Here is a 26,387-nt window from a genome sequence, read left to right as displayed (position 1 = left end):
CCAGAAATATTGCCTGAGCTATGCTTTGATGCAACCTATGGGGGGAGGGGTGTAGTATAATATGCCTTTCTGAATACAGTACTCATTACATACATTGAGGTGGGTGAGTATGTGAATAGAATCTGCTGTTTCATTTGATAATATAAGATTGAAAAATATTTTGAAGCTGTTATGTAATATTTAATGTTAGCCTTGAGGGGTCCTTAGTGCTCACAGAGCTTGCTTGTTTTCCTGCAGATGTTTCATTATCCAAAGTAGGTAAAATCACTGGTGATGTTACCTAGTTTGGGTAATGAAATGTCTACAAGAAAACAAGCAAGTTCAGAGAGCACCAAGAACCCCTCATGTCAACCCTGAGCAGGGGTGGGTTCCTGCCAGTTCTAACCTCTTCTATAGAAGAAGTTCCACAAATCTACAGTGCCGTTTACAACCGGTTCCAGCTCCCCCCTCCCGCCCGTCTGTACATCATCAAGAGGAATTCTGGGAGTTGAAGTCCACAAGTCTTAAAGCTGTCAAGTTTGAACACCCCTGGGGTTTTTTTCTAAAGGTTAGGGGTGCAAGGGTCTTGTAACTTGATAGCTTTAAGATTTGCGTGCTTCAAATGCCAGAGTTTCTGAGCCAATATTTTGGTTGCTAAGCAAGAGCATTGTTAAGTGAGTTTCACCATATTTTACAAGTTGGCCTCTCCCACCCAATCACATGGCTGGCAAGCCACTCCCACCCAGTCACGTGGTCGGCAAAGCCACTCCCACAAAGCAGGCCACACCTACAGAAGAGGTTCTAAATTTTTTTGAAACCCACCACTGACCCTGAGCTACAAATTTTCTCCTTTATTAATGTTAGCCTATTTTCTTCGACATGGATGTTATATGAACTTGCCATCTGCTGCATGATCTTTGCTTAAAAATTATAAATACTGCAGCCCCTTAGCACTACTTAAGAAAAGAAAAGGACACTGAAACTTTCCTCAGAAAACCAGAAACCTTTTACCACTTTGAAAGTTACGCAAGAATATGGTAGTTCTTCTGTTGTCACAAAACTTGCATAGACTCCATGGATGGCAGCCATTTTGTACAGCTTTGCCTTAACAGAAGAGTAGGAAATAGCTGTACTGTATGTGTCCCAGACTGTGTTTCCATCATGGTTTGATGGAACTGCAGTCCCCTTATTCTAGGGACTCTGAGGTCTTAATTTATGGAAAGTTGACCTGGTTTGTTTCAGCCTTTTCCCCCCAACAAAAATAGAAATTTGACTAAATCTGTGCAGTGTACATGCTATTCTTTGTCACCCATGGTACCAATCTGACTTATTAAGTACAAAGCAGACTGCGGCCAGGATTAGGACATCTGGTGTCCTCCAGATATTGCCATACTAGAACTAGCCCCATACTTCCTTATTGGTTACGACAAATGGTTGTTAGGAACTATAGTTCAACAACATCAGGTGGTGGGTCAGGGGTTTGTCTCTAGGGCCAATTTAGACCCTGACATATCTGAGTATTTGGAACAGCTCTGACTTACTTTTAGACAGAGCAATAGTCCTGAATAAAATCTGGGTTTAGCAATTTCATGCAAATTCTGAGTTAGGAACATTCTATTTATTTATGTAGTTACACATTAATAGATCATCATAATTCATATCTTGCTTTTTCTCCAGGAGGACAAAGAGCATTCATGGGGATTTTCCCCACTGAACTCCTGAAGTAGGTTAGACTGAGGATGGGGAGGTAGCTTAAATTAACTGAGTGAATTTCTATGGCTGAAAGTAGAAAGTAGAGTAGAGAATTTCTATGGTTGAAAGTCTGGGCTGCCCAAGTCTAGTTTAACAGTGGAGAGAGAAAGATGTTTTGGAACTTGACAATTCAATGGAGGTTTATTGAAAACTGCTCATTTATGTTTCATTTGTATTGGAAAGGTAAACTTCACTGCACTTATTTTTCCACCTTTCAACATGACTGTGAAATAATCACATACTCTGGATCACATTGCTATTCCTATTAGAAGATGAAACCATCAAGTTGAATTCCATACAGCGAGAGAACTATAGTTCAAATTTCCTCGACATGAGAATATTTTCCATTGGATTTGATGGCCTTTACATTTCTAAGTGGAGTTGTACCACTTTTCAACTAAAGCAGGAAAAAGTAATTTAGTAGTCTCTCTGCGTTTTGGATTACAAAGCCATGCATGGCAATGCTTGTTATGGCTGTTGGTGAGATGGGTGATGTAGAAATTTAACAAACAAACAAAATGATCTCAAAAGATATGCTTTATTAAAGAAAACGTGCTTAAATATCATTGATTATGAGATAAAAAGTATTTTCATAAGCCAAGGCTCAAATATAAACCATAAGTTGGTTTTGATTTCATATGACGTATAAAGCCAGCTAGTTTGGTGTGTAGACCACGGTTTTAGCAAGTTATTCCAACTATTTGTGATGGTGGATACATTTGGAATTTTGAGGACCTTCTCGAATGTAGGCATTTGTTGCAAAATGGTAGAGGAAGGGGTTGCTTGTTCACAAAAGGCTAGTCACACAGAACCCTAGAAGGGAATGGATTGCATGAAAAGAAGAAAACAGTGGAAAGGAAAATGTTGATGGATTAATGTTAGTCACCATTAATGCTATTACTTTCAGCCCTATTTCTGCCTACTTAACATCTGATCTCTTGGTCACATGTCTGTCAGGAATATTAGAGAGCTAAGAGAGCCGAGGTGGCACAGTGGTTAGGGTGCAGTACTGCAGGCCACTTCAGCTGACTATTATCTGCAGTTCAGCGGTTCAAATCTCACCGGCTCAAGGTTGACTCAGCCTTCCATCCTTCCAAGGTGGGTGAAATGAGGATCCAGACAGTGGGGGCAATGTGCTGACTCTGTAAACCGCTTAGAGAGGACTGAAAGTATATAAGTCTAACTGTTATTGCTATTGCTACTGCTATTAGCTCACCTTTTGAAAAATGGATGGGGTAGCAATCAATCAAAGGGGGTAATTGTTCTCTGTCTTTTACTCAATTTGCAGTCTGGTGTTCTCATTCTATCTGTGGTTACTTTGGGAAAAGAATTAGTCCATGGGCAACAGGCTACTTATTACTTTCCAGAAGTTCATAAGCAGAGCATGGAGATGCTATGGGCATCTCTTTTATGAGGTTTTATGTAAGCAGAGGCTACCATGGAATGTGGACTTTCGTTATTAACCCATTACACGTATTAATATGATAATATAATTGATTATTAATCAATTCCACGTATTAATCAATGGAGCTGCTTGCCTTCATTAATCAGTGGAATGGCTTGACTTCAGAAGTTGTGGATGCTCCATCACTGGAGGGTTTTAAGAAGAGTCATGTGTCTGAAATGGTATACGGTCTCCCTAGAGGGGGTTGGGCTAGAAGACCTCCAAGGTCCCTTCCAACTGTGTTATTCTGACTGTAATTTCAGTGGAGGCAGAAGAGGACATGGAAAGAGCTCAGCTGTGCTGCATGCAAAGGTTTGGAGTTGTTAGGAATAGCATTCCTGCTCTTTGGATGATCCTTGAATTTCTGTCTGACTGCTTCCCGAACAGGTCAATCAATTGGCAAGACAGAGGGGGGTCATGTATTATTATGGGGCCCTTCCAAAAGCACACCAGAAGGGCATAGCCCTCCTCTCAAATGCACATCTGTTGCCAGTAATGAGAAAACAAAGGGAGAATGCCTGCTCTTAGATTTGCCCTATGAGCAGAGCTAAAGAGCCCTAAGAAAGGATGATTGGCTGATACGTAATGTATGCCACTCCTGTTGGAGGACAGGCTGCCTCAGGGCAAAACAGAGCGGTGGGGGGCACGGGGACGGGGACTGGAGAGTATTGTTTGCTCAGAAACTCAGAGCAATCAGATTAGGTCTCACCTGCTGCCCACAAGAGGCAGAAGGTGCCTCTTTCCCACCTGGAGAAACCTGTTCTGCACTGTTCTTTGCATAGTCATCAGTAGCAGTGTTTGGCTTCCTGCTGTGTATACTGAAGTCGATGTCAAATGCAGCATTTGTCTTAGTCAGAGCGCTCCGGAAACGCAACCTACTTTTAGAAAGCGTTCTCCCTATAGCATTGTAATAGCTATTAGGATTTGTCAAATCTTCATCCTCTTCACAGCAGCTTGGTGACGCAGCTGGAATTATAAGCTCAGCCTTCTCAGCAGAGGACTGTGGTCAGCCTGACTCCAAAAGTTGTGTGACTCAGGCTGTCCTTTTGCTTTCCTTCCCAGGTAGCCTGCTGGTCCTGAGTCACGGCCCTTGGGTCTTGGGTGGTTGCTTCTATTTCTATTAATACCACTAAAGCCCTTCAAATGGAGCTCTAATGCCTCGTGACAAGAGTCTAATGCAACTCTGTTTTCTCTACTTTGGATGTTGATCTCTGTAAATAGGAACATCTCAACCTCCAAAGCATGTTGGGGCATGGTGGGTTGGTTGTTTGTATTTAAATTAGTTTATTTGCTCACAAATGGGACTGGCTCCAGGTTTTGCACATGCACACACACACACACACACACACACACACACATGTGCACGCATGTACACACACACACACACACACACACACACACACACACACGTCTGCTAATCGGTAGCCTTCAGTAGATTTGCAGGGATTTCTGAGTACTACCAAGTAGCTGAAGCAAGTAGCTGTTTTAATTGCTGACATTACCTTGATACTTCAAGATATCATGGGAAATTAAAATGGCACTGCTCAGAACATCAATGACACCCGGGTCTCTTCCTCAGGGTTTCTTCCCACCCACATCTGTTCCTCCTTGCAGTTGGAAGATGGTGTGTTTGTTTCCTGAGAGGCAAGTTTGTCTCTCACACCACTTCCCTAGACACAGAACAGGCTACGGTTTTGTCTCAAGCTAGATCTATGGCTTTCCCATTTCTCCTTCAATTTCTCTCCCAGCCTGGAGATCAGCTGCCTAAGCTGGGAAAAGTGTCATGTAGAGGGGATCCCAGATCTCCTGACACCCTCAGGTGATGAAGGGGTGCAAACCATCTTTCTAATCAAGCATGTTAAACCCATATTCAAAAGTAACCCAAATGGCAGCTAACAGGTATTGCGAGTATGGGAAGCAAGGGACGGTGGTAGAAGCTCTTTTCTCTCTTTTTCTGCTGTTTCAGGAAGCAGTGTCTCCCCTCGCCATAAACACACACACACACACACACATACACACACACATAGATGAGGAGGGGCATCTCCAAAGCTGGGAACAGGCGTAGACATTTGATAGGTCCAGGCATGAAATCCTCTTATCTTCGCTACCAGTTTGGAACCAAGAGCGCCCACACATATGCTTGCTTCGCTCATGCATGGCGCTTCTGCACATGCGCAGACCATCCGTGATGATGTCTGGGCAGGTGGTCGGAGCCTCCCGCTGCCACCACTACCCATTCGCATGAACCAGGGCGAACCCGCAGAATACTACCTCTCGATAGGTCCCAAAGAGAATCCAATTCAATGAACAGGATTCTCTTACTGCCCACAATAGAAAAGCCATGAAGGATGGGAGGGAGGGCAACCAATATCCCACCCCTTAGAGCAGTGGTTCTCAACCTTTGGGTCGGGACCGCTTTGGGGGTCAAATGACCCTTTCACAGGGGTCACCCAAGACCATCGGAAAACACATATTTTCAATGGTCTTAGGAACCGAGACACCAATTTTATGGTTGGAGGTCACCACAACATGAGGAACTGTATTATAAAGGGTCGCGGCATTGGGAAGTTTGAGAACCTTAGAGGCTCCTGACAACATCTGTGGCTTGGCAATGGTCAAAGTGTATCCTATTGTTAACCAAGGGCAAAAGTGATTCTTTAAAAGTAGGACTGCTAACAAGGATTTTACCTCAGGTTTCGGCTGGAAGCAAAATGAAGGCAACGTCATGGCAGGGAAATGTACCTGTGAGGAAAGTCCCATCCTCCCCCCAGTAGGCTCTGGAGGAGAATCAAAGGGAAATCAACAGCTGTGCACTGGGACCCTAGCTTGTGATGACATGTTCTGCTGTTAATCTTACCATAATAAAACAGTATTCCCCAGTTTTCCCTCAGGTCTGATTCCTAGTAAAGGGACCTGTGTGATGAGAGAGAGGTGCATACAGGCATGTTGCATCAATCAAGTGAGCCTATGTGTCCACTTGGAGAGAGAGTGGGGCCCATGAGTAACAGGTTGCAAACTCTGCCCCTTGTGTGCTTGCATTGTGATTTTACGTGCAAGTTCAAAAGTTGCTTTATGACATCACAATGCACATGTCATCATTTTGAGGAAAAATTTGGCTTGCTACAGATGCCCCTGAAAAAGAGTCATTATTTCCAATCTAGAGGCAACTAACTCAATTCAGTATTAGGCTTTGGATGGTCAACCTGTTGCAATATTGAATGCTAATGCATATTGCTGTTGTGGCTTGTCGGCCACCGGCCCCTCCAGCAGCCAAATCAGAGGAGGAGGGGGAGGAGCAACCTCAGAGCTCCGATGGGGAGGAGGGAATAGAGCTGGCAGAGAGAGAGAGAGAGAGAGAGAGAGAGAGAGAGGCGGAGCCTGGGCCATCCATCAGCCCTCAGATGGAGAGTCAGCAGCCCCCAGGTCTGGAGGTGGTGGATAAAGAAGAGGGGGAACAGCTGGGTCCAGTGTCTGACGCGTGGCTGTGCAGAAGGCAGAGAAGGGGGAGCAGTGGAAAGCCATGGGCCGATCCTGGGGAAGGAAGAGCCACCACTGCTAGTGAAGCCCCACTAGGTCTGGAGATAAAAGGCAGGGGGCAGAGATGAAAAGATGTGGCAGACAACTATTCATTTTCTGGCCAGACAGACTTGTTAGCTGGTGTTGAGAGAGAAACTTTGCTGCGGCTGCTGGCGGTCCTAATAAAGGAATCTTTGAGTTAACTTTAGAGGGTTTGTTGTGTTTGGAGAGCTGGGTCAGAACAATAGCCTTTCCTTGAGGTCTCAGATGTAAGTCAGAAATGAAACTCAGAGCTAGGATGTTCCAGCACTGTCAAGGAGCTCAGCTTGCCAACATAACTCCCTACAGAATAATCAGTGACCAGGTTGTTCCTGGAAGTTGAAAACACAAGACAATCAGCTCAATATACCAGTACTGTACTTCAGAAGACAGAATCGGCACATGTAGAAATATGCCATCAGAATGATAATGTGGGTTGGCGATGAGATAATTGATTCTCATGTATTATGTTAATTAAAAGGGGATTACTATACATTTTTCAGTCTGACAATAGGATAATGATCAAATTCTGCTGATAAAATCATGCAAATGTCTTTAAAATGAACCCTTTAAAATTTTGTGCTATTAAAAATTGCAGCAATTTTGCAGCATTTCGGTTAAATATAGATACCATTAAAACCTGTCTAATTTTAGTCACTAGTGTCAGCTCTTAGCCTTAGGCAGAACAATAAAAGATGAATCAAAGGAGGGTTTTATTCTGAAATGTGCCTTTTCTTTCTTTTACCCATCTATTCCTAGAAAGCCTGGGCTTTGGCACCTTAGTTATCTGGAAAAAAAAATTGGATTTGTGTTGCTCTTCACAAGATTTCACATATTTTCCTGATTCTAACAACAACCCTGTCATATAGGTCAACCTGCAGTTTTCATATCCATCATTATTATAAAAGAAACAAACCCAGAAATGTTGTAGACATCTTTTTCAATACAGTACTGAGAAAATTCCTAAATTTTGAGTTAAAAAGGACAGAAATTGTGGAAATCAGCCTTGATTTGATCAATCTTTTAGGAAAAGTAAGACCCAATAAACAAGGGTTTTTTGGTCTTTGAATGACTCCATAATCCCTTGCATCAGCATGGAGTCAGGGCAACTGAATGTTTACTGGCCGGATGCCCTTCCTGTCACTAATGCAGAGTTCGCAGCAGATATTTACTCATTTTGCCCAGAGAGAGAAATATCTGCCACTACCTAGGATCGAACTCACAGCCTCCTGATTGTAAGGAGGCTTGTAAGCCCACTTCTAGGCCACTGCACCACTTACCCAACAAACAGGTTTCAGCTCACCAAAATAAAAATAATAAAGATAGGTAAAATCCATTGGAGGATCTGCAATTAGAAGTAGTAAAAATAAATATGACTTCAGCTTAACTGTCTTTAGAATGATTAATAAGAATGGGATATCTTCCGGCTTCGTATCTACTGCCAAATTCATTGTGTTGCCCTAATTGCTTTAAAGGGTATATTTTTTGGCTCTATCTATTACCAGTCAATCCCAAGGAAAAATGTGTTTAATTGAAGGAGGTGCCGAGAGCAGCAGTCTCTGGACCTACGCATTCTCCAAATCATTTTTTTCTCATTCTAATCCAAACAGCTGCATGGCCTGAATATCCACCAATTGTGGTAGCTGCAACCCTGTTTTTTTTGTAAGACACAAGAGAAATCACAGTTATAGCAGGAATTATAGTGGAAAGAAGCAAAAAAATGTCTCATGCTGAATCAGACACAGAGCTGGTCCATGACACTTTGCCACCTCAGGCAAGGAACATTTCATGCCAAGAGAGAGAGAGAGAGAGAGAGAGAGAGAGAGAGAGAGAGAGAGAGAGAACCTGACTAGCTACGCAGCTGACATTTTCCGCGAAGTAGGCAAAGGAATAATGTTCAGCATCACTAAAGCAGGAAGCTAACTAGGGCACGCATGGTACATTTTGTACCCTGCTGCTTGTGATGGCACCTCAGGTTGATCGGAATCAGAAGGTCAAAGTGCCCACCCTGATATTATTTGCAGAAATTAGCAGTAAAGCTCCAAAAGATCACCACAGAGAATTTATCGGGGGATTTCTTCACGCAAGGTACATGACCTCCAAATGAAGAAAAGAAAGCATTTTTTGGGAATTCTGTAATGAATTGTCTGGTTCCGGGAATCACTGGGGGGAAGAAACAGTTCTGAGAAACAAATGACCCATTTTTAACCAAGGAAAGTTTGTGTTCTGCAATTTACAACATCTGAAGCAACGGAGGGTACAGCTTGGCAGATACTCTTATTGTTTTATGTAGCAAAAATTGTTACCTGGCTTATAATGGTAGAAGTCACCATCAGCATCCATCTTGTGCCAATTGCTCTAGTCACAACCCCAGGGTGTAGCAATAGGTAGTAGCACTGAAAGAAATAAAGAAAGTGAATGTGGCTTTGTCAGTTAGCTTAAGGATAACACCGCAGAGGGGAGTCAGTGAAATGGTTATATAACAGTTACGGGAATGCGTTCTCTATTTCAACCAAATCTGGAATACAAATCTAGAATACAGATGGTTAATAATTTTGAAAGCTAAAAAAAAACCCCATAAAATATAGAAAGTTAAAAAAAACTATTCGATATGTGTATAAAAACAAAAATTTAAAAAAAAATCCTATGAAGATGGATAAAAATTAAAATATGGCCAATTATGATGGTAATACAGAGAACTCAACTAACTAATCAGATGCTCATTAAGGCTGGTTTGAGGCACAGGTCATCATCTGAGATATTTTGATCACTGCTCTGCAAAACCTGGCAAGGAGGCTCTCTCACTGCTTGTTTTTCTGCCATTTCGGTTTTTCACTTGTTTTTCCTTTTTTTTTAATTTGCACAGATGGTTTTCAATGGTTTTTATGCACTCTTGATTAGTTTTATGTATACTGCCCAGAGTCACTAAGTGAGATGGGCGTCTGTACAAATGTGAGTAAGGAAATAAAATAAATTAAGATATCAAGAAATCAATAAACCCTCCTGCATGGGAAGCAGAAGGCTTCAATTGGTAAATGGAATGGATTTTGCTGTATCTTTCCACACATTTGCTGATCATGTGATTGAAATGAATTACTCCCTTCCTCCACAGCATGATCCATATCCATGCTGGGTGCAGAAGGGAGGGGGAAATAAGGTTATGTGTCTACATTAATAAAGGATCAATTTTTCCCTGCCAGTTTGTGATTTAATGGTTGGCTACACAAAGCAGGGTTTGTACGGAGTACAGCATGAGCTGGAAATGGAAGTTTCAACATCCTCTGCTTTATGGCTTGACCTGAGAATGTGTAATGCCAAATGGTATTATATCCTGTAGTGCATCCTTTGAGGAACTTCTTCATAATAAGATTCCTGAATAGAGTGCACCATAACCAAGAATTAAAACCCATGGAAGCAAATAAAGCACTATTCTCAGGAAATGAGCAAGTAAACATCGCACTTGGCTCCGGTCTATTGAAAAATCTTGGAGCTAATATAATTTTCTTTTTAGACCCCAGATGTCAAGTGCTAGAAATTGGCAAGGCTAAATATTTGATAGGATGAATCTACAATGTTGCAGGAACCTTCCATTGACCTCCAATGAATGGTTTGGGGAGAATGCTTTGATGATTTTGCCATTGAAATTGATGAATGGACCTGCTCCAGGGATAGTGATGTAGCTTAATTGAATCATTTGAATGCTTTAATGAATTGCTCCTAGGAATCTGGAAATGTTCTTTATTGTTTCTATTGGATGGTTATGTTTACAACCAGGTGAGCCTTTGTCTACTTTTTCAAGACTGGCATAGTAGCCAACACAATAGGCAAGATTTAGGATCCAAGAATCATTCCAGTCAAATTTCTGTCTTGTTGTTCTTTCCCCCAAGGCTGATTAACAAAAGCATGTAAGTGTAATTTATTTGGGGCTTAACTTTAAATAACCTTATAGAGAAATAACTCATTTTTTTGCCTTCAGTTTGGACCATACTGACAGTGTCTCCATTTTGTGAGTGCTATTATTTCAGAATTCGTAGAATAGAATCTCCAATTTCAAGAAAGCCAAAAACAAAGAACTAGAACAGGTTTTGAAAATTCTTGGGAAGAGCTGACTGATGAAATGTACTTGCCTTTCATGTACTCTTCCTGTATCAGTGCAATTAAAGATTCTTCAGGCTATTTTTTAAATTTTTTTGGGCTAGTTGTTTTTCTGATGTCTTCTTACCTTCGCAATTATTTTGTTTGTTCAAAAACTACTTTTTCAAGCACAGTTTCATAGGACAATTACTTTCATGATCTTATATTGGACTTTTTGTGATCAACTCAAAGACCATCAGAGATAGATAATACATACATACGATAGATAGATAGATAGATAGATAGATAGATAGATAGATAGATAGATAGATAGATGTAGACGATAGACGATAGACGATAGACGATAGACGATAGACGATAGACGATAGACGATAGATAAATATAGATGATAGACGATAGATAGATATAGATGATAGATGATAGACAATAGACAATAGACAATAGCTATAAATAGATAGATAGAGATAGATTGATAGATGAGGAGAGAGAGAGAGAGAGAGAGAGAGAGAGAGAGAGAGAGAGAGAATTTCAGACAAAAAGCTTAGATTTCTTTTCTTCAACAAAAAATAATATATTCCTCTCTTTATAGCCCCTGGTTGCCTGAATCATACCTTCCTAAATTGTTCATGCAAGGGATTGCAAGATTGTAGAAGCATCTTGAGAAGACTGACTTTACATCCGAGATATGCACTGGTTATGCAAAAGGTTTAGCATGACATTTTTGCACTCCCAAAGGCTTCTGAAAGAGGCAGGGAGTGAAAACTAATCTTTTGCTTTTCACAAGTCAAACAAATTATACAGGCACTGAGGAGGAGTAAGCTGTTTGTTCCTTCTCTTCCTCCCTCCCTCTTTGCTAACACATTTGCCTCGGTACTAGTCACCAACAATCATTATTCTGTTTAGTCATGATGCATACTTTACAGTTCCATTGGTTTTATGATAAAATCATGCTATTTTTTTTAATGGAATATTTTGGCAGAGGGTAAATAGAAAATAATAGAATAACAGAGTTGAAAGGGATAGTACTTAGAACTTAAAAGTATTCTAATTCAACCCCTTGCTCATACAGGAAACTCTATACCACTTCAGACAAATGATTGTTCAATCTCTTTTTTAAAAAACCTCCACAACTTCTGGAGGCAAGTCATTCCACTGATTAATTGTTCTACATACAGCAGAGAGTGAATCTATGCTTGTATTTTCTGTGTTCGAATTTTAAATACTGAAGACCTCCAGGATTCTTTCCACCCCTGTGATTCTATACAGGGGTGGGCTGCTGGGGGTTTTCACGGGTTCGGGTGAGCCTCTAGCTAGGATTCTGCCCAGTTTGGCGAACCCCCAAATGCCACCCCTGGCTGGCCACACCCATCCTACCCTTCCCACTCTGCTCCTCTCAGGAGTTTCCATGTGGCCTGTTCATCATGCCAGGTAAGGGTAGGACCCGCATGGAGGTTTGGGGAGGATGGGAAACAGGCCAACCGGAAGTTCCGGAAGTCCGGAAATGGGCCTGTTTCCAGCCTCTGGAGGGCCTCCTGAGCCTGGAGAAAGCTGTTTTTGCCCTCCTAGAGGCGTGCAGAAAGCCTCCGGAGCCTGGGGAGGGTGCTCCCTCCCCCATGAGACAGGAGGCTGACTAGGCCACGTCCACCATGGCCATGCCCACCCAGCGAATCTATTGCTGCAATTTTTGAAGCCCACCCCTGATTTTATGTATCCAGACAGGTCCACATGTGTCAAGGTGTGATATCAGAAGTGTCTGAAAAGCAGCTGATTTATCTGTCTTTCCCTGCTGACTCTCTCTGACTGACGACTGAAAACAATATTACCTTCTGCTTAAATCATTATGAAATTATTATAAAGTTTCTAGCCATTTTGTAGGGAAAAAAATAGAATAAACTTCTTTCCCTACTGTTTCTTTATGGTAGTTTCTCAACACTCAAACCAGGTTAACAATAAACTATGCACTATAACTCTCGTCTATCGCTTTTGGAGTGCAGGTCAAAACAATAACCTTTTTCAGATTTTTGCTGCTAAGCAGTTTATTATCCTGGAAACGATGCTGTTTTATTGTGAACCACTTGTGAATATTTGAGCTTCAGTATAAACTACATAGCAAACCTTTAATAACCCATTTTCTCCCAGCAGTAACACTTTCCAATTTGGAGTACACAGCGACTGAAGTGTATTTGCTTTGGAGTTCATATTATTTTTTACATGAAATGGAATTAGGAGAACCATTCCCAGCTCAAATGATTCAGATAATGAAACAATCCTCTCTATTCTTTTAAAATCTATGTATTCAGAATTGTCCTCCTGGGCAAATATCAGTTTGTTTGTTTTTCATGTGAGGGAGTGAGACCGTCACGAACTAGTTACATAAATGAATCAGAGACTTCAATAGAATTGATTGCTAATCCCTGCTTGCTCCCTCCCACCCCATGTTTGTGGGGCGGCAATTATTGTACGTCAACAATCCTTGCAGTTGCCTCTTGTTCATTTTTAATTAGCACAGATACATGCTTCACATGGAGAGTCCTGTCTCCCACAGAAATGACTTGTCAGCGAGGGAAACCAAACATTAGTGAGAGCTGAAAATAATGCTTGGGGTGAAATTCCATTTACTGTGGAGGCCCAAAGTTTTAAGAGGACTTTATTCCACAAGGTTTGACTGCCTGACATTGTGTATGTGTGTATGTGTGTGTGTGTGTGCGTGCGTGTGCGTGTGTATTGTGTAAATTTTACATATTTGGACTACACCATGTCTCTCTACTTCCCTTCTTCCTAATTACGGTATAAATTGTTAGTGGGAGAATGAAATTGAATGGATTACTGTATAATTCTGTTTCTTTACTTTCCAATCCTGATCTTATATAGGCAGGGCTTCAGTATGTCTTTGGTGGGCCCTTGGCACTTTTGCTCTGGGGGACCCTCCCTCCATAAAAATAACAGTATTAGAATTATAGGGAGCATGATAGCTCAGTGGTTAAAGAGGCTAAGCTTGTCAGCTGGAAAGCTGACAGCCCGGGTCTGAGATCCGAATGCTACATGATGGGATGAGCTCCTGTTATATGTCCCACCTCCTGCCCACCTCCTATTTGAAAGCATGCAAATGTGAGTAAATAAATAGGTACCACTTTGTGGGAAGACAACAGAGTTCCATGCGCCTCAGTATATAGTCATGCTGGCCACATATCCACAAATCATCTTTGGACAATGCTGGCTCCCTCAGCTAAGAAACAGAGAGAAGCACCGCCCCCTAGAGGCAGATACAAGGGGAAACCTTTATCTTTATTATATTTCATATGATTTTCAATGCTTTTTTCATATTTGTACAGAGAAACAGGGAATACTAAATCATAAAAGTTTCTTATAATACGTTTATAAAGTCAGTTTTGCTGATTAATTAGGAGATCTGTTGTGTATCACCATAGTTCCTAAATTTTAGAATTGACACTAAATTTTACTATTCACATTAAATTAAGTAATTGCACTAACTGTAGGGTATGGATAGGTTTGATGTTCAAAATCTGTCTGTTTCTTGTCTCTTTTTTTATGAAAGAGCATGAAAAGAAGTACATATTTATCCAAAGGCATGGTAATAACTTTTACTTCATTTTTATTATTTCTGATTCTTTTTAAAAATTCAAACATGTTTATACCTAATGATAAGTTAGTCCTATCCAGAGGTGGGTTCCTACCTGTTCGCACTTATTCGGTAGAACCGGTTCGTCAAATCTACCAAACCGGTTAGAAGAGGTTCCACCAGTGGACCCGGAAAGCAGGCCACACCTATAGAAGAGGTTCCAAAAAATTTCGAAACCCACCACTGGCAAGGATCTTGTAACTTGACAGCTTTAAGACTTGCATGCTTCAATGCCAGAGTTTCTGAATAGCTACTTGGACTGACCTAAGTACTAATTCATAATTTCATATCCGGTCACATGGGCGGCAAGCCACTCCCATCTGGTCACATGGGTGGCAAGCCATTCCCACAAAGGAGGCCACACCCACACAGTAGGTTCCAACAAATTTTGAAACCCCCACTGGTCCTAACTAAAGAGCACATCCAGACAGCCAGTGACCTTTCCTCTAGCCCAGGCAACCTTAAACACTCAAAGAGCCATTTGGACCCATTTCCAACAGAAAATAAAACACTGGGAGCCACAAAACTGTTCCCATGTCTGACTATTTCCTGAGCACCCACAAAACTAGCATATGTATTTGAATTAAAGGTTCTGTTTTCCTCTGAAACTTTTCTTTTCTTGGATTTATCCATGGTTGGCCTACTGGGGGTTGAAAAACTCAATAAGTCATGTGCTGTTGGGTGTCGCACATTGGCAGTTGTGACACATATTTTGAGCAACAAGGAGCAACAACAGAAGGATGAAAGAGTCACATGCAGCTCCAGAGCCACGGTTTGCTCTACTCCAGTGATGGCTAACCTTTTCTGGACTATGCCCCCCCCTTGGTCCCCATGCACACACGGGCCCCTGGCACACGCCACACACCCTGCAAATGCTCAGCACAGACCCGACGACCAACTGGCCGGCGGGAGGCTTATGCACATGTGCAGCAGAACTGAATTAGGGTGACATCTTGCAAACCCACAGAGCCGGCATTGCATGCCACCTGTGAAACACGTGCCATAGGTTCGCCATCATAGTGATAGACTTTCTCTAGGAGGAACCTGGCCAACGTTCGCCCTTCAGGTTTTCTAATGGTGCATCCATTGTTACTGTGACCAACTCCATCCATCTTGCTGCTAGGTGTCCTTTTTCCTTCCATTTCCCCCAGTATTAGAGACTTCCCAACAGATCTAGTTTTTTACATAATGTGTCCAAAGTTGAACCTGATCATTTGAGCCTGGGACAATAACCTGTTTTGATTTATTTGATGATCCATGGCAAGAGTCTTCTCCAACTTTAAATTTCAAAAGCATCACTACTCTTCCTGTCTTGCTTCTTTAAAGTCTAGCTTTCACTTTCATAGAATGTCACAGGGAAAATCATTTCCTGCACAATTACCTGCAGTTTTTCTTAGGAGAACTAAAGAATATTTATTATTATTTTATTATTATCAAAAAATAAAGAAGCAGAAAAACTCTAGTGGTTAGCCTCCTCTCATTTACATTTTAAGACCAATGCAGCAGAAGCTTTCAACCTTTGCGGTTATTAAAGAGAGTCAGTCTACTTATAATCAGAGAGGTCACAGATAAGCATGCTTCCCCTCTTGTGTGAGAAAAGTATTTTTCATGCAGGTCCTTCATACATTTGGGGGCCCTCATGTTCTTGTCTTCTGGTTTTTTTGCTCTATCTTGTCAACTTCAAAGTATTCTACTTTTGGACACATTCTGTGAAGACCCAGCTCTCTGCAGAAGGATCTAATGTTGGGAAAGGTGGAAAGGAAGAGGAGAAGAAGAGGACAACCAGCAGCAGATGGATGTGATGGATGCACAGTTGGATGACCAGGTTGGAGACAGATCGTCATGGAGAAAATCAATCTAAGGGGTCTCTGGAAATTGAAAACAACCTGATAGCACATAATCAAGGAGTCAACTTGCCTGCAGAAGATTTATGGAAGATTCAAAAGCTTACAGGCTATTTTGTGATGTTGATTACCTAACAATTATCCTATGGTGGAAGAGAGATTTTTCCCTCCAATGTGTGTGCATGCATCATAAAAAACATCCATTGTGTGGGAAATGTCAAGGTTGAAGTTAAAAGCATTTAGTTGCATAATGAATCCACAGTATCCAGGATTAAAACTTTTCCCTTGACAATAATTAGAAAGACACAGGGAATTTTTTTTTGTTCTTACCATTGTTTTTAAGAAACAGAAAAAGGAGAGATGGAGAGTTTACATAAAGCATAATGTGTAGTTTGGAGTGATGGCTGATTTCTTCTCGTAGTAAATCAGATTTTGAATACTGTTGAGAAATGTAAAGTTTTATTTTCTTTACAACCAGTTTTGATTTGGAAGCAGATTTCCAACCTGTTGCTTTTCTTACAGAATAAAACTTTCCCTATGTAATCCCATTGTGAGATTAATCTCCACTCAGAATTTGGAGTCTGTGGAATTGGAATAGTTGAGGGCCTGTGATTTTTCAGTTCCTTGCCAGAATTTCAACACTTATTTCAGTTCTGGAGAAATGTGTGGGATTTGGGACAAAACTAGTGCAGATACTTTTGCCTCGTATCCATTCTTTCCCTGGCCTTCTTGCTTTATGAAAGTTGATCAGAGTTTTTTATGAGACAGAAATGAATCAGTTCTGCTTCGTGATTGCACCAAACATACATTTGGGTTCCTATTCAGGAGAATGATTAATGGCCCAGGAATAGCACAATATCACCTTGGGAACAATTGATGAGAGCTTTCTCACTTACAAACATTGCCTGCCTCAGTTAAATAGCTTTATGAGGAAAGCCATAAGAGTATTTTTGAAAACACGGGTATTGACGCACGAGTAATCAAAACCATTTGTTTGGTGAGGTCACTAATCTGATGGTGTTTTTCCAAGTACTTGTTATGTAGGTATCTAGCTTGCAATATGTACAACTTCAGTTCAGTATTTATTCCTCCCTAATACCGTATTATGTATGTTCATCAAGGAATTGTTCCTCATAATTTATTGTAAGGTATTCCTTTTATTAAGAGAGCCAGTTTGGTATGCAGGTAGTCCTCCACTTACAAAAGTTTATTTAGTGACCGTTGAAAGTTATAAGGGTACTGAAAAAGTGATTTATGACCATTTTTCACACTTTTGTAGCATCCCCATGATCATGTGATCAATATTCAGCTGCTTGCCAACTGGTTCATACTTGTGACTGCTGCTGTTTCCCAAGGTCATGTGATCCTCTTTTGCAACCTTTTGACAAGCAAAGTCAATGGGGAAGCTTAACTTAACAACTGTGTTACAAACTTGTCAACTGCAGTGATTCACTTAACAACTGTGGCAAACAAAAGTCATAAAATGGGGTAAAACTCACTTAACAAATGTCTCAGAAAGCAACAGAAATTTTGGGCTCAATTGTGCTCGTAAGCTGAGGACTACCTCTAGTGGTTAAGACACCAGGCTAGAAACTGGGAAGCCATGAGTTCTGGTCCCATCTTTGGCACAAAGTCAACTGGATGATCTTGAGCCGGTCATTCTCTCTCAGCCCTAGGAAAGAGGCAATGGCAAACCACTTCCAAAGAAAACCTTGCCAAGGAAACTGCAGGGATTTATCCAGACAGCACCTAGGAGTCAACATTGACTGAAAAGCACAAGATGATGATGATGATGATGATGATAATAATAATAATGCACTTTTTTTAAATTTTTGCACTCTAGGCTTGCAGACGGCATAAAATTAACTGATTGATCTCGAAGTGAGAGCCACACACTTACAGCCACAATGGCAGAAGATGCTGATATGCGCAATGAGCTCGAAGAAATGCAGCAGCGGGCTGATCAGATGACTGATGAGGTAAGAAAAGGGCAGAAAAATATGTGCAGTACAAGGAATTGAGCACCTCCGAAGGACAGGAAGTTGGGGGTACTGCTTTGTTTATTTATAACTCATGTGTTGCCTTTGAACTGGACTAGGGATTAGAATTTGAAACTTCCCAAAGGTGCTTTTTCAAGAGGCAACTGGACATTCTGGGTTTTTTTAAAAAGACGTTTTGCTTCTTATCCAAGAAGCTGAAGAAGCTTCTTGGATGAGAAGTGAAACATCTTCAAAGAAAGTTCAGTTGCCTCTTGAAAAAGCTCCTTCAGGGCAACCATGACCTGGATGACTGAGAACCTCCATAGACAACTTGAAGCTTCCTTATTAAAGCTAATCTCTGCCCAAAGGGCAATGAAGGGAATTTCCCCCAGTTGCACCTGATGAAATGATGAACAGGCTTGGATCACCTGGTTTTTCTGCCATGTTGCTCTCATACTGCTGCCATTCTTACTTTAGGCAGCCTTAAATCATCCTTGGCTTTTTAGCTTTAAAGTAGCATTTCCCCCTTCAAGCTATCAAAAATGTGCAACAGTTTTATTCTTGCTGCAATTTCATAGGCTTCACCAACCAACTTAAGTTGGTGTTGCAGTCAGGGTGGGATTAAGGCGTGGGATCCAGAGGTGGGCTGTTGCCGGTTAGGACCGGTTCAGGTGAACCGGTAGTTCCAACCAATGATTGGGCCTGCCAACCCATCCCGGGGCTATCCCATCCTATATAATCACCGTGTTTTTGATGACGCGTGCATGCACACGCTCACATTTTTGGTTCAGGGCTAACCGGTTGTTACATTTATGTGATGCCCACCTCTGGTGGGATCAGACTAGCAACTATTGACCATCTTAGGCTGCAATGAACATTTTTCTTCTCCCTGCAGTCCATGGGCAGGGTCCTATGGGGCCATTCAGGCTTGTGCAGTGGGGAAAAAGTTCCAGCCTCTTCCCTATTTCCTATTTCTCTAAGCTGATCCCTCCTTTTGAAAGAAACATAAGCCCAACCAACAGATATCAGGTCTACCTATAATCAATTGGCTGGGTTAATTTAAACATGATTTTAATTCTTTTTCCAAAGAGTGCTAACCTTTTTTTTGAAAGCAGCCCAAGAAACAACTGATCGGGCTTTGATGATTGGGGGGGTGGGGGGGTGGAATGTGAAATGATATCTTCTTCATTTTAGTGTGGAAATCCTAACTATCCATAAGGGTAGTTAAGGGGATTCAGTGCCTGTCTGAACTGGCCCTTAGGCTGGGATAGGAGGCAGGTGAAGCTGAAGGCGCCAATCGTTGGCTTTCTTTAGCCAACCCTTTCAGATTTGGCATCTGATCAACTCCTTGAGATGTGAAACCTGATGTGTAGAGCTAATTTCCCTCTTTATTCCTGTGATCTATTTTGGGATAGAGCCATGCTGGCACAATGGTTAGAATGCAGTATTACAGGCTAATCCTGCGTCTGCCAGCAGTTTGATTCTCACTGGCTCAAACTTGACACAGTCTTCCATCCTTCTGAGGTTGGTAAAATGAGGACCCAGATTGTTGGGGGCAACATGCTGACTCTGTAAACTGCTTACAGAGGGCTGTAAAGCACCAAAGCGTTATATAAGTCCAAGTGCTATTGTTATTGTTATTGAGAGCTTGGGCAAAGCCTGGGACAGCTTTTGACAGATGGCTAAGCCAACGAATTTAACAATTCTTTTGTATCTTCTTTTCTATTCATCCAACTCTATCCCAATTAAGGAAGGTGATGGGTGGAAGTTCTTCTGCCAGCTGGGGATATTTGGAGAAAAAAGAAGGAAGCAAAACTGGGGGAATCTTCCATTCGCTTTCCTTAATTTGCCCTGCATACAAATAATAAGCAAAACACTAGTACATTTGGAGTGATGAATAGTACTTTGATCTACAAGAAATTTCTCATTGTAGCAAAGTAATTCTAGCAGGAATACTGTCCAAGAGAAAAGCATATCCATGTTCCACAACTGGATCACAAAGCTTTCACTGAAGATGAAAGAATGTCTTTTATTATTCATATATAGCCTTTTGTGCAGTGACAAATTGAATAAAAGTTCTATTATTTTTATAGGAGGTATCAGACATTTATATGCAGGAAACTAATATTTATCAACTTCCTCTAGGAATCTAACAGGATAAATTAAATTACATTAAATTAAAGACTAAAGAGACCTTTGATCTGATACAGCAAGGTTCTCCTTATGCTTCGGTTAGCTATAGATTTATCTGTACATATTTACAATATTATTTGGTACCTGGAACATTATTTCAAGTGAGAAAATTGAACAGCTTTCTACTAGAAATCAGATTGGCTTCTGCTGCATTATTGGTTTTCTGTATATTTTAAAGACAGAATTGGGCAGAGAGCATCTGGAGAATGAAATGACACCATCGTTATTACTGTATAACTTTATTTTACCCTGTTAAATTTCTTATGAATTTTATGCTGTTCTTCTACTCAAATCAAATCAAATCAAGCTTATTACAATCAAAGACCAGAGACCAGAACAAATAAAAACACTCAAGGAATATCCAGTTAAAAATTCTAGAATAAAATAATAAATAACAGATAAAATCTATATTCAAATCACAATTTGGCATCCAATCTGTCAGATACACATGGCCTGACTATCCTATAATATCAATCCTTAAACTGCGAGGTCCATCGTCATTAAATACTAAAATGCAAAAGAGGAGTCGTGCAAAAGGGTTTCCTATATTAGTTGTTTAAAATAGCTATGGTGAATTAATCATGTGTTTCCGATCAATCCCCAGTGCTGCTAGCCACCAGATTGTTCTTCTACTGTATTTTTTACTATTGATTGCCATATGTTTTTTGTTAGCTACTGAGAATCTGTGGATAGAAGCAGGTTTAAACAAAATAAACTCCTTCTAACCATCACTAAGATGAAATATAGATTCTTAAATAAATAAACGAGGCTGTAATGCAGCGTTTCTCCAAAATTGAAGAAATGCGATTTAAGTTTCTTTCTACTTTTCATACTTAACATTTGTCCAAGAATAATTTTTGACATTCAGCCACATGTGAAGCGATCATAGTTTATGCAGTCTTAGATCAACAATTCTTAGATCAATCTATATTATGTGGCTGCTCTGAGAATCCTAAATCTTAAACTCCTTGCAGGGAAGATACTATAATTTAAACATAATAAATTGAATCTTCTCTATAAACAGGAGATAAACAATACTATTGATTTTATCTTCTTTTCATTTTTTAATGTATTTAAGAAATGTATGGACTGCCCTCTTCTATAGTGATTCTGAAGGGCTTCTAATAAAAACGATCATAAAAGCAAAATAAAAGGATGTCAAAAAGAGGAATTTCTAAAATTAAAACATGAGTACTAAATACATTTTTAGACTCCTCCTAAATGATAACATGGATGGTCTTTGTTCCAAAACATGGATCCTGTCTCCGAAAAAGCAGAATTTATTGTCAGTGGCAAATGTTTTTGAGCCCAGATAGGAACAGTTGTTTTGGCAACTTGAGAAAACTGAGACTTAAATTGTGGCGAAAAGCCCGGGAACTTTAGTACTAGCTTTTCACCAGTTAGTGCCAATATTGTGTATCTAAATAACTTTGTACTTTGACAAAACGGAATGCCTTGGAGTTCAATTTGTGATGGATGCATTACTTGGTACCTGACATTCAGATTGAAAATGATCTGCGCAGGATGGAGTATTTGACCAACATGATTGGTCTTATCAATATATAATTTGAAACATTTTGTTAATCTCAACACTGTTTTGTTTCTTTTCTGCATTAGTCCCTCGAAAGCACCCGTCGTATGCTGCAGCTTGTTGAAGAGGTAAGACTGTTATGATTTATCTTGATTCTTCCTCCTGGCTAGCCGGAATTGAGGCTTCTCAGTACATGACAAAGCATATCCATCTTAGACTTACATAATGACTTTTCAGTCATTATGAGCCGGGCTGATGCAGTGGTTAGAGTGCAGTACTGCAGGCTACTTCTGCTGATCACTGGCTGCCAACAATTGGGCAGACTGAATCTCACCAGGCTCAAGGTTGACTCAGTCTTCCATCCTTCCAAGGTGGGTAGAATGAGAACCCAGATTGTTGGGGGCAATAGGCTGACTCTGTAAAATCACTTAAGAGAGGGCTGTAAAGCACTGTGAAGCAGTATATAAGTCTAAGTGCTATTGCTATTTTCCAAACACAATGAAAATGGTTGTTTTAAAGTGTTTTCTTTAGGTGAATATTTACACACACTGCTAACATAAAGCCAGAGGTTTTTATATGTATGTGCCTTCCTGTGAAACCATGACTGGTTTTCATAAGGAGCATCCCATGTAAATCCTTTGTCTGCTTTTGAGGGCGCAATACATGCATATAACATTTTCAATACTCTTCCACATCCTGTGAAATCAGAGGGAAAATTAGAGAACAGGGACCGCTCAAAAGGACCAGTATTTGCTTGGCCAATGAGAGTGGCTTTCACCAGTCTCATTTAACTCTGTTAGAAATATTTTGAGATTAGAACAAATAAATCCCCCAGAATTTGAAGAAGGAGCTGCAAAAGATATTGGATTGGACCTGGTCCCATTTAAAGTAGAATGATTAATGTCAATAGGATTTAAGTTAGCTACTTTAAGCCTCACTCATTTCAATGATTTATTTGATACATGATTGAAAACAACATGTATGTATGCACATCCATCCCACTGTTCCCTTTAATGGCCATCAGTCTTACGCAAAAAGCCCAAAATGAATAAAAAAATATTGGAAGGAAGAAAAATGAAGGTAGGAGATGGACGGGGGGAGAGAAAATGGAAACATAATTAAACCTTGTTTTTCACTACAAATCATACAGGTAGTCCTTGACTTATGACCACAACTGAGTCCCAAATTTCTGTTGTTAAGTGAATTTTGCCCCATTTTATGACCTTTCTTGCCACGGCTGTTAAGTGAAGCACTGCAGTTGAGAAGTTGGTAACATGGTTGTTAAGTGAATCTGCCTTGCCTATTGATTTTACTTGTCAAAAGATTGCAAAAGGGGATCACATGACCTTGGGTTAGAGTTGAATCAGTTGCTAAGCATCTGAATTTTGATCACATGATCCTGGGGATGCTACAAAGGTTGCGAGTATGAAAAATGGTCATAAGTCGCTTTTCTTCAGTGTCATTGTAACTTTGAAGGGTCACTAAATGAACTGTTGTAAATCGAGGACTACCTGTACTTTGCATACCCTAGTGAGGAGACGCTCGGAATAAAAATGATCTTGTGCAAATCACCTAAAACATGCTCAAGCATAATGTCCTTACTATATATAAGGTTTGCTGCATGTGACATGGGTGTGGCTAAGGCTAATGGGGAAGTCTGCCAGCAGTTTGGCAGATCGAATCTCACCAGGCTCAAGGTTGACTCAGCCTTCCCTCCTTCTGAGTTTGGTAAAATGAGGACCCAGATTATTGGGGGCAATATGCTGGCTCGGTAAACTGCTTAGAGAGGGCTGTAAAGCACTGTGAAGCAGTATATAAGTCTTAAGTGCTATTGCTATTTGGAAGTGCTGTGCTACATTGACAAGCCTATCTTAGCACCGTGACCCATCAAAAGCGCGGACGGCAAAAGCGCGATCGACAAAATTGCGCCTTTGACGTCATCACAGCGCGACGAAAAAGATCGAAAAATTCAAATAAAAATTAATAAAAATTAAATTAAAGCAAGCCGATTCACATAAAGGTAAGGGTTAGGGTTAGGGTTAGGGTTAGGGTTAGGGTTAGGGTTAGGGTTAGGTTAAGGGTTAGGGTTAGCTTTAGAGCGTTAGCGTTAGCGTTAGGGTTAGGATAAGGGTTAGCGTTAGGTTTTTCGTTACTTTAACGGTTAGGTTTAGGGTTAGGTTTAGGCTTAGGTTAAGAGTTAGGTTTAGGGTTAGGTTTAGGGTTAGGTTTGGGGGGCTTAGGGTAAGGTTTTCGCTTTATTTTTACATTTTTCGATCTTTTTCGTCGCGCTGTGATGACGTCACAGCGCACAACACAGATTACATGCATAATTTCTACATGCTAGCTCTCCACATGAGACAGTTTGGTCTAGTGGTTAAAGAAAGTGGGAGACTGTAGTTCTAGTCCCATCTTGGCCATGAAAGCTAGCTGGGTGACCTTGAGACAGTCAGTCACTCTCGGCGTCCTGCACATCACAGGGGTTGTTGTTGGGAAAATAAGAAGAGGAAGGTGTTTTTAGGTGTGTTCTCCACCTTGGTCCCCACCAAGACATGGATAGAAAATAATTCTATCTAAACATTTTTTTATCCTGTTTCTAAGGATAGAAAATAAATACATACACAAACAAAATCACGATGAAATGTCAATACTTTCAGAGTGGTGGCAAAGCTACACAAAACTCCAGCATTATCATTGGGATCTGGCATTCAAGCAGTTAACTTAATTAACTGACTTAGAAAACTATAAACTATAGTAATAGAGCAGAGGAAATAAACAGCATCTATTTATTTGGAGCTCAGATTGCCTAGAGACCAAACTGTGGCAACTGAGTTGTCAGATGATCAGTCATTTCAAAGCAGTTTGTTAGTAGATTAGGGTTAAATCCTTTTTATCAGCGCATGAAATGAAAAGATTCTGTGAAACAGGTTGTCCTGCAGGAGTGTTGAGCAGCAGTGGGTTTGTTTCCTGATTTAATAATAACACCATTTATTTGCAGTAATGAACTATGCAAACACACACAGAGAGAAAGGAACTGGAATACTGTAAAATGTTTTATATACATTACCCTTTTGTAACCCATACATTCACTCTGGAAGGTTCATCAGCATTATTAGCCTTGTATTGCCGATGGAGATGAGAATGCGGGGGAAAATGCTTAGCTCTTCGTTTGACCATGTAATGTTCTGGTCTTAAACTTTAGAGAAACAAAAGCAGCCACTTATTAAATATATAATTTAATTGTGTATTTTCTGGGTGAGCCGGTCCCCAATCGAATGGGAGAATTTTGTCTTCTGAAAGACAAAATTACCTTTTCTATACTTTTGGATCAACTAGAAAATTTGGAATTTGTATTTTCTCTCAGTCCCTGTGAAACGTTCAAGAACTAAGATTCAGATTCTACAGTCAGATTTCACTATGTTGACTTCTATGTTGACTTTAGAGCCGAGGTGGCGCAGTGGTTAAATGCAGCACTGCAGGCTACTTCAGCTGACTGCAGTTCTGCAGTTCGGCTGTTCAAATCTCACCGACTCAGGGTTGACTCAGCCTTCCATCCTTCCGAGGTGGGTAAAATGAGGACCCGGATTGTTGGGGGCAATATGCTGACTCTGTAAACCGCTTAGAGAGGGGCTGAAAGCCCTATGAAGCGGTATATAAGTCTAACTGCTATTGCTATTGCTATTGCTAAGTTTCTTCAGCCTTAACCTCTGTACATGACACTATGTACATTAGTGTGACTACACATTCAATTACACATGGACTCCTGACTGAAATAGGTTGATTCAGAAAAAAAATTAAGAAACATCACAATTAGAGAAAGATTTATCTGAAGTGAGGCACATCTGAAGCTTTCTTGGTAATCTGGAGATTCAGAGACATAAATGAGGTTCCCATATTTTTTTTTTAAAAAAAATCACAATACAGAGTAGAAAAATTCCATTTTTTGTGACTAGTCTGTAATCACAATAAACAGTTTTCACAGTGGTATATTGAAGAAAGACTTGAAGGACTGATATATTGCAAGACTGATCCAGTGTTCTGTTTGGTTCTGAGAACTTAAAAAAGTTTTGGTTGATTCAGAAGAGTGCAACATTGGATACTTCCTTTTAGTTGCTGCTTAAATAGAAAATGTGACAAATGGTACTTGCTTTTTATTCATTTTAAATTTGTAGTCCCTGCAGCTACTCTCCTGCAATTGTTCTAAGAAAGTACTACAATGAAATATGTCACTTTCATACAAATTTCCTGAAAAATAAGCATAGGAAAGGGGGGGGGGAATTACAAACATTTTATTTGTTTGTTTATTTATTTATTCATTCAATATCTATAGTTACCTGTTCTGACCCCCCTCGTCCCACACCAACACACACTCCGAGCC

At 40.5% G+C, this 26,387-nt stretch overlaps 1 protein-coding gene across 2 annotated transcripts in view; it reads left to right on the top strand.

Moving 5' to 3' along the window:
- The window catches only part of SNAP25 (synaptosome associated protein 25), a 67,038-nt gene that overhangs the window by 20,662 nt on the left and 19,989 nt on the right, over positions 1–26,387 (top strand). For both annotated transcript variants that reach the window (XM_014058893.2, XM_087716860.1), the window contains 2 exons: positions 18,153–18,288; positions 22,099–22,140. In XM_014058893.2, the coding sequence (XP_013914368.1) occupies positions 18,217–18,288; positions 22,099–22,140 (114 nt within the window). In that variant the 5' untranslated portion in view covers positions 18,153–18,216. The remainder of the gene's footprint in view (positions 1–18,152; positions 18,289–22,098; positions 22,141–26,387) is intronic.

This window comes from Thamnophis sirtalis, unplaced genomic scaffold (genome assembly GCF_051295495.1).
Source record: "Thamnophis sirtalis isolate CommonGarterSnake01/CBP01778 unplaced genomic scaffold, rThaSir2_p1.2 scaffold_5, whole genome shotgun sequence".
NCBI lineage: Eukaryota > Metazoa > Chordata > Lepidosauria > Squamata > Natricidae > Thamnophis > Thamnophis sirtalis.
Note: the sequence above shows the minus strand (reverse complement) of the source record. Positions and strands in the feature narration are given on the sequence as shown.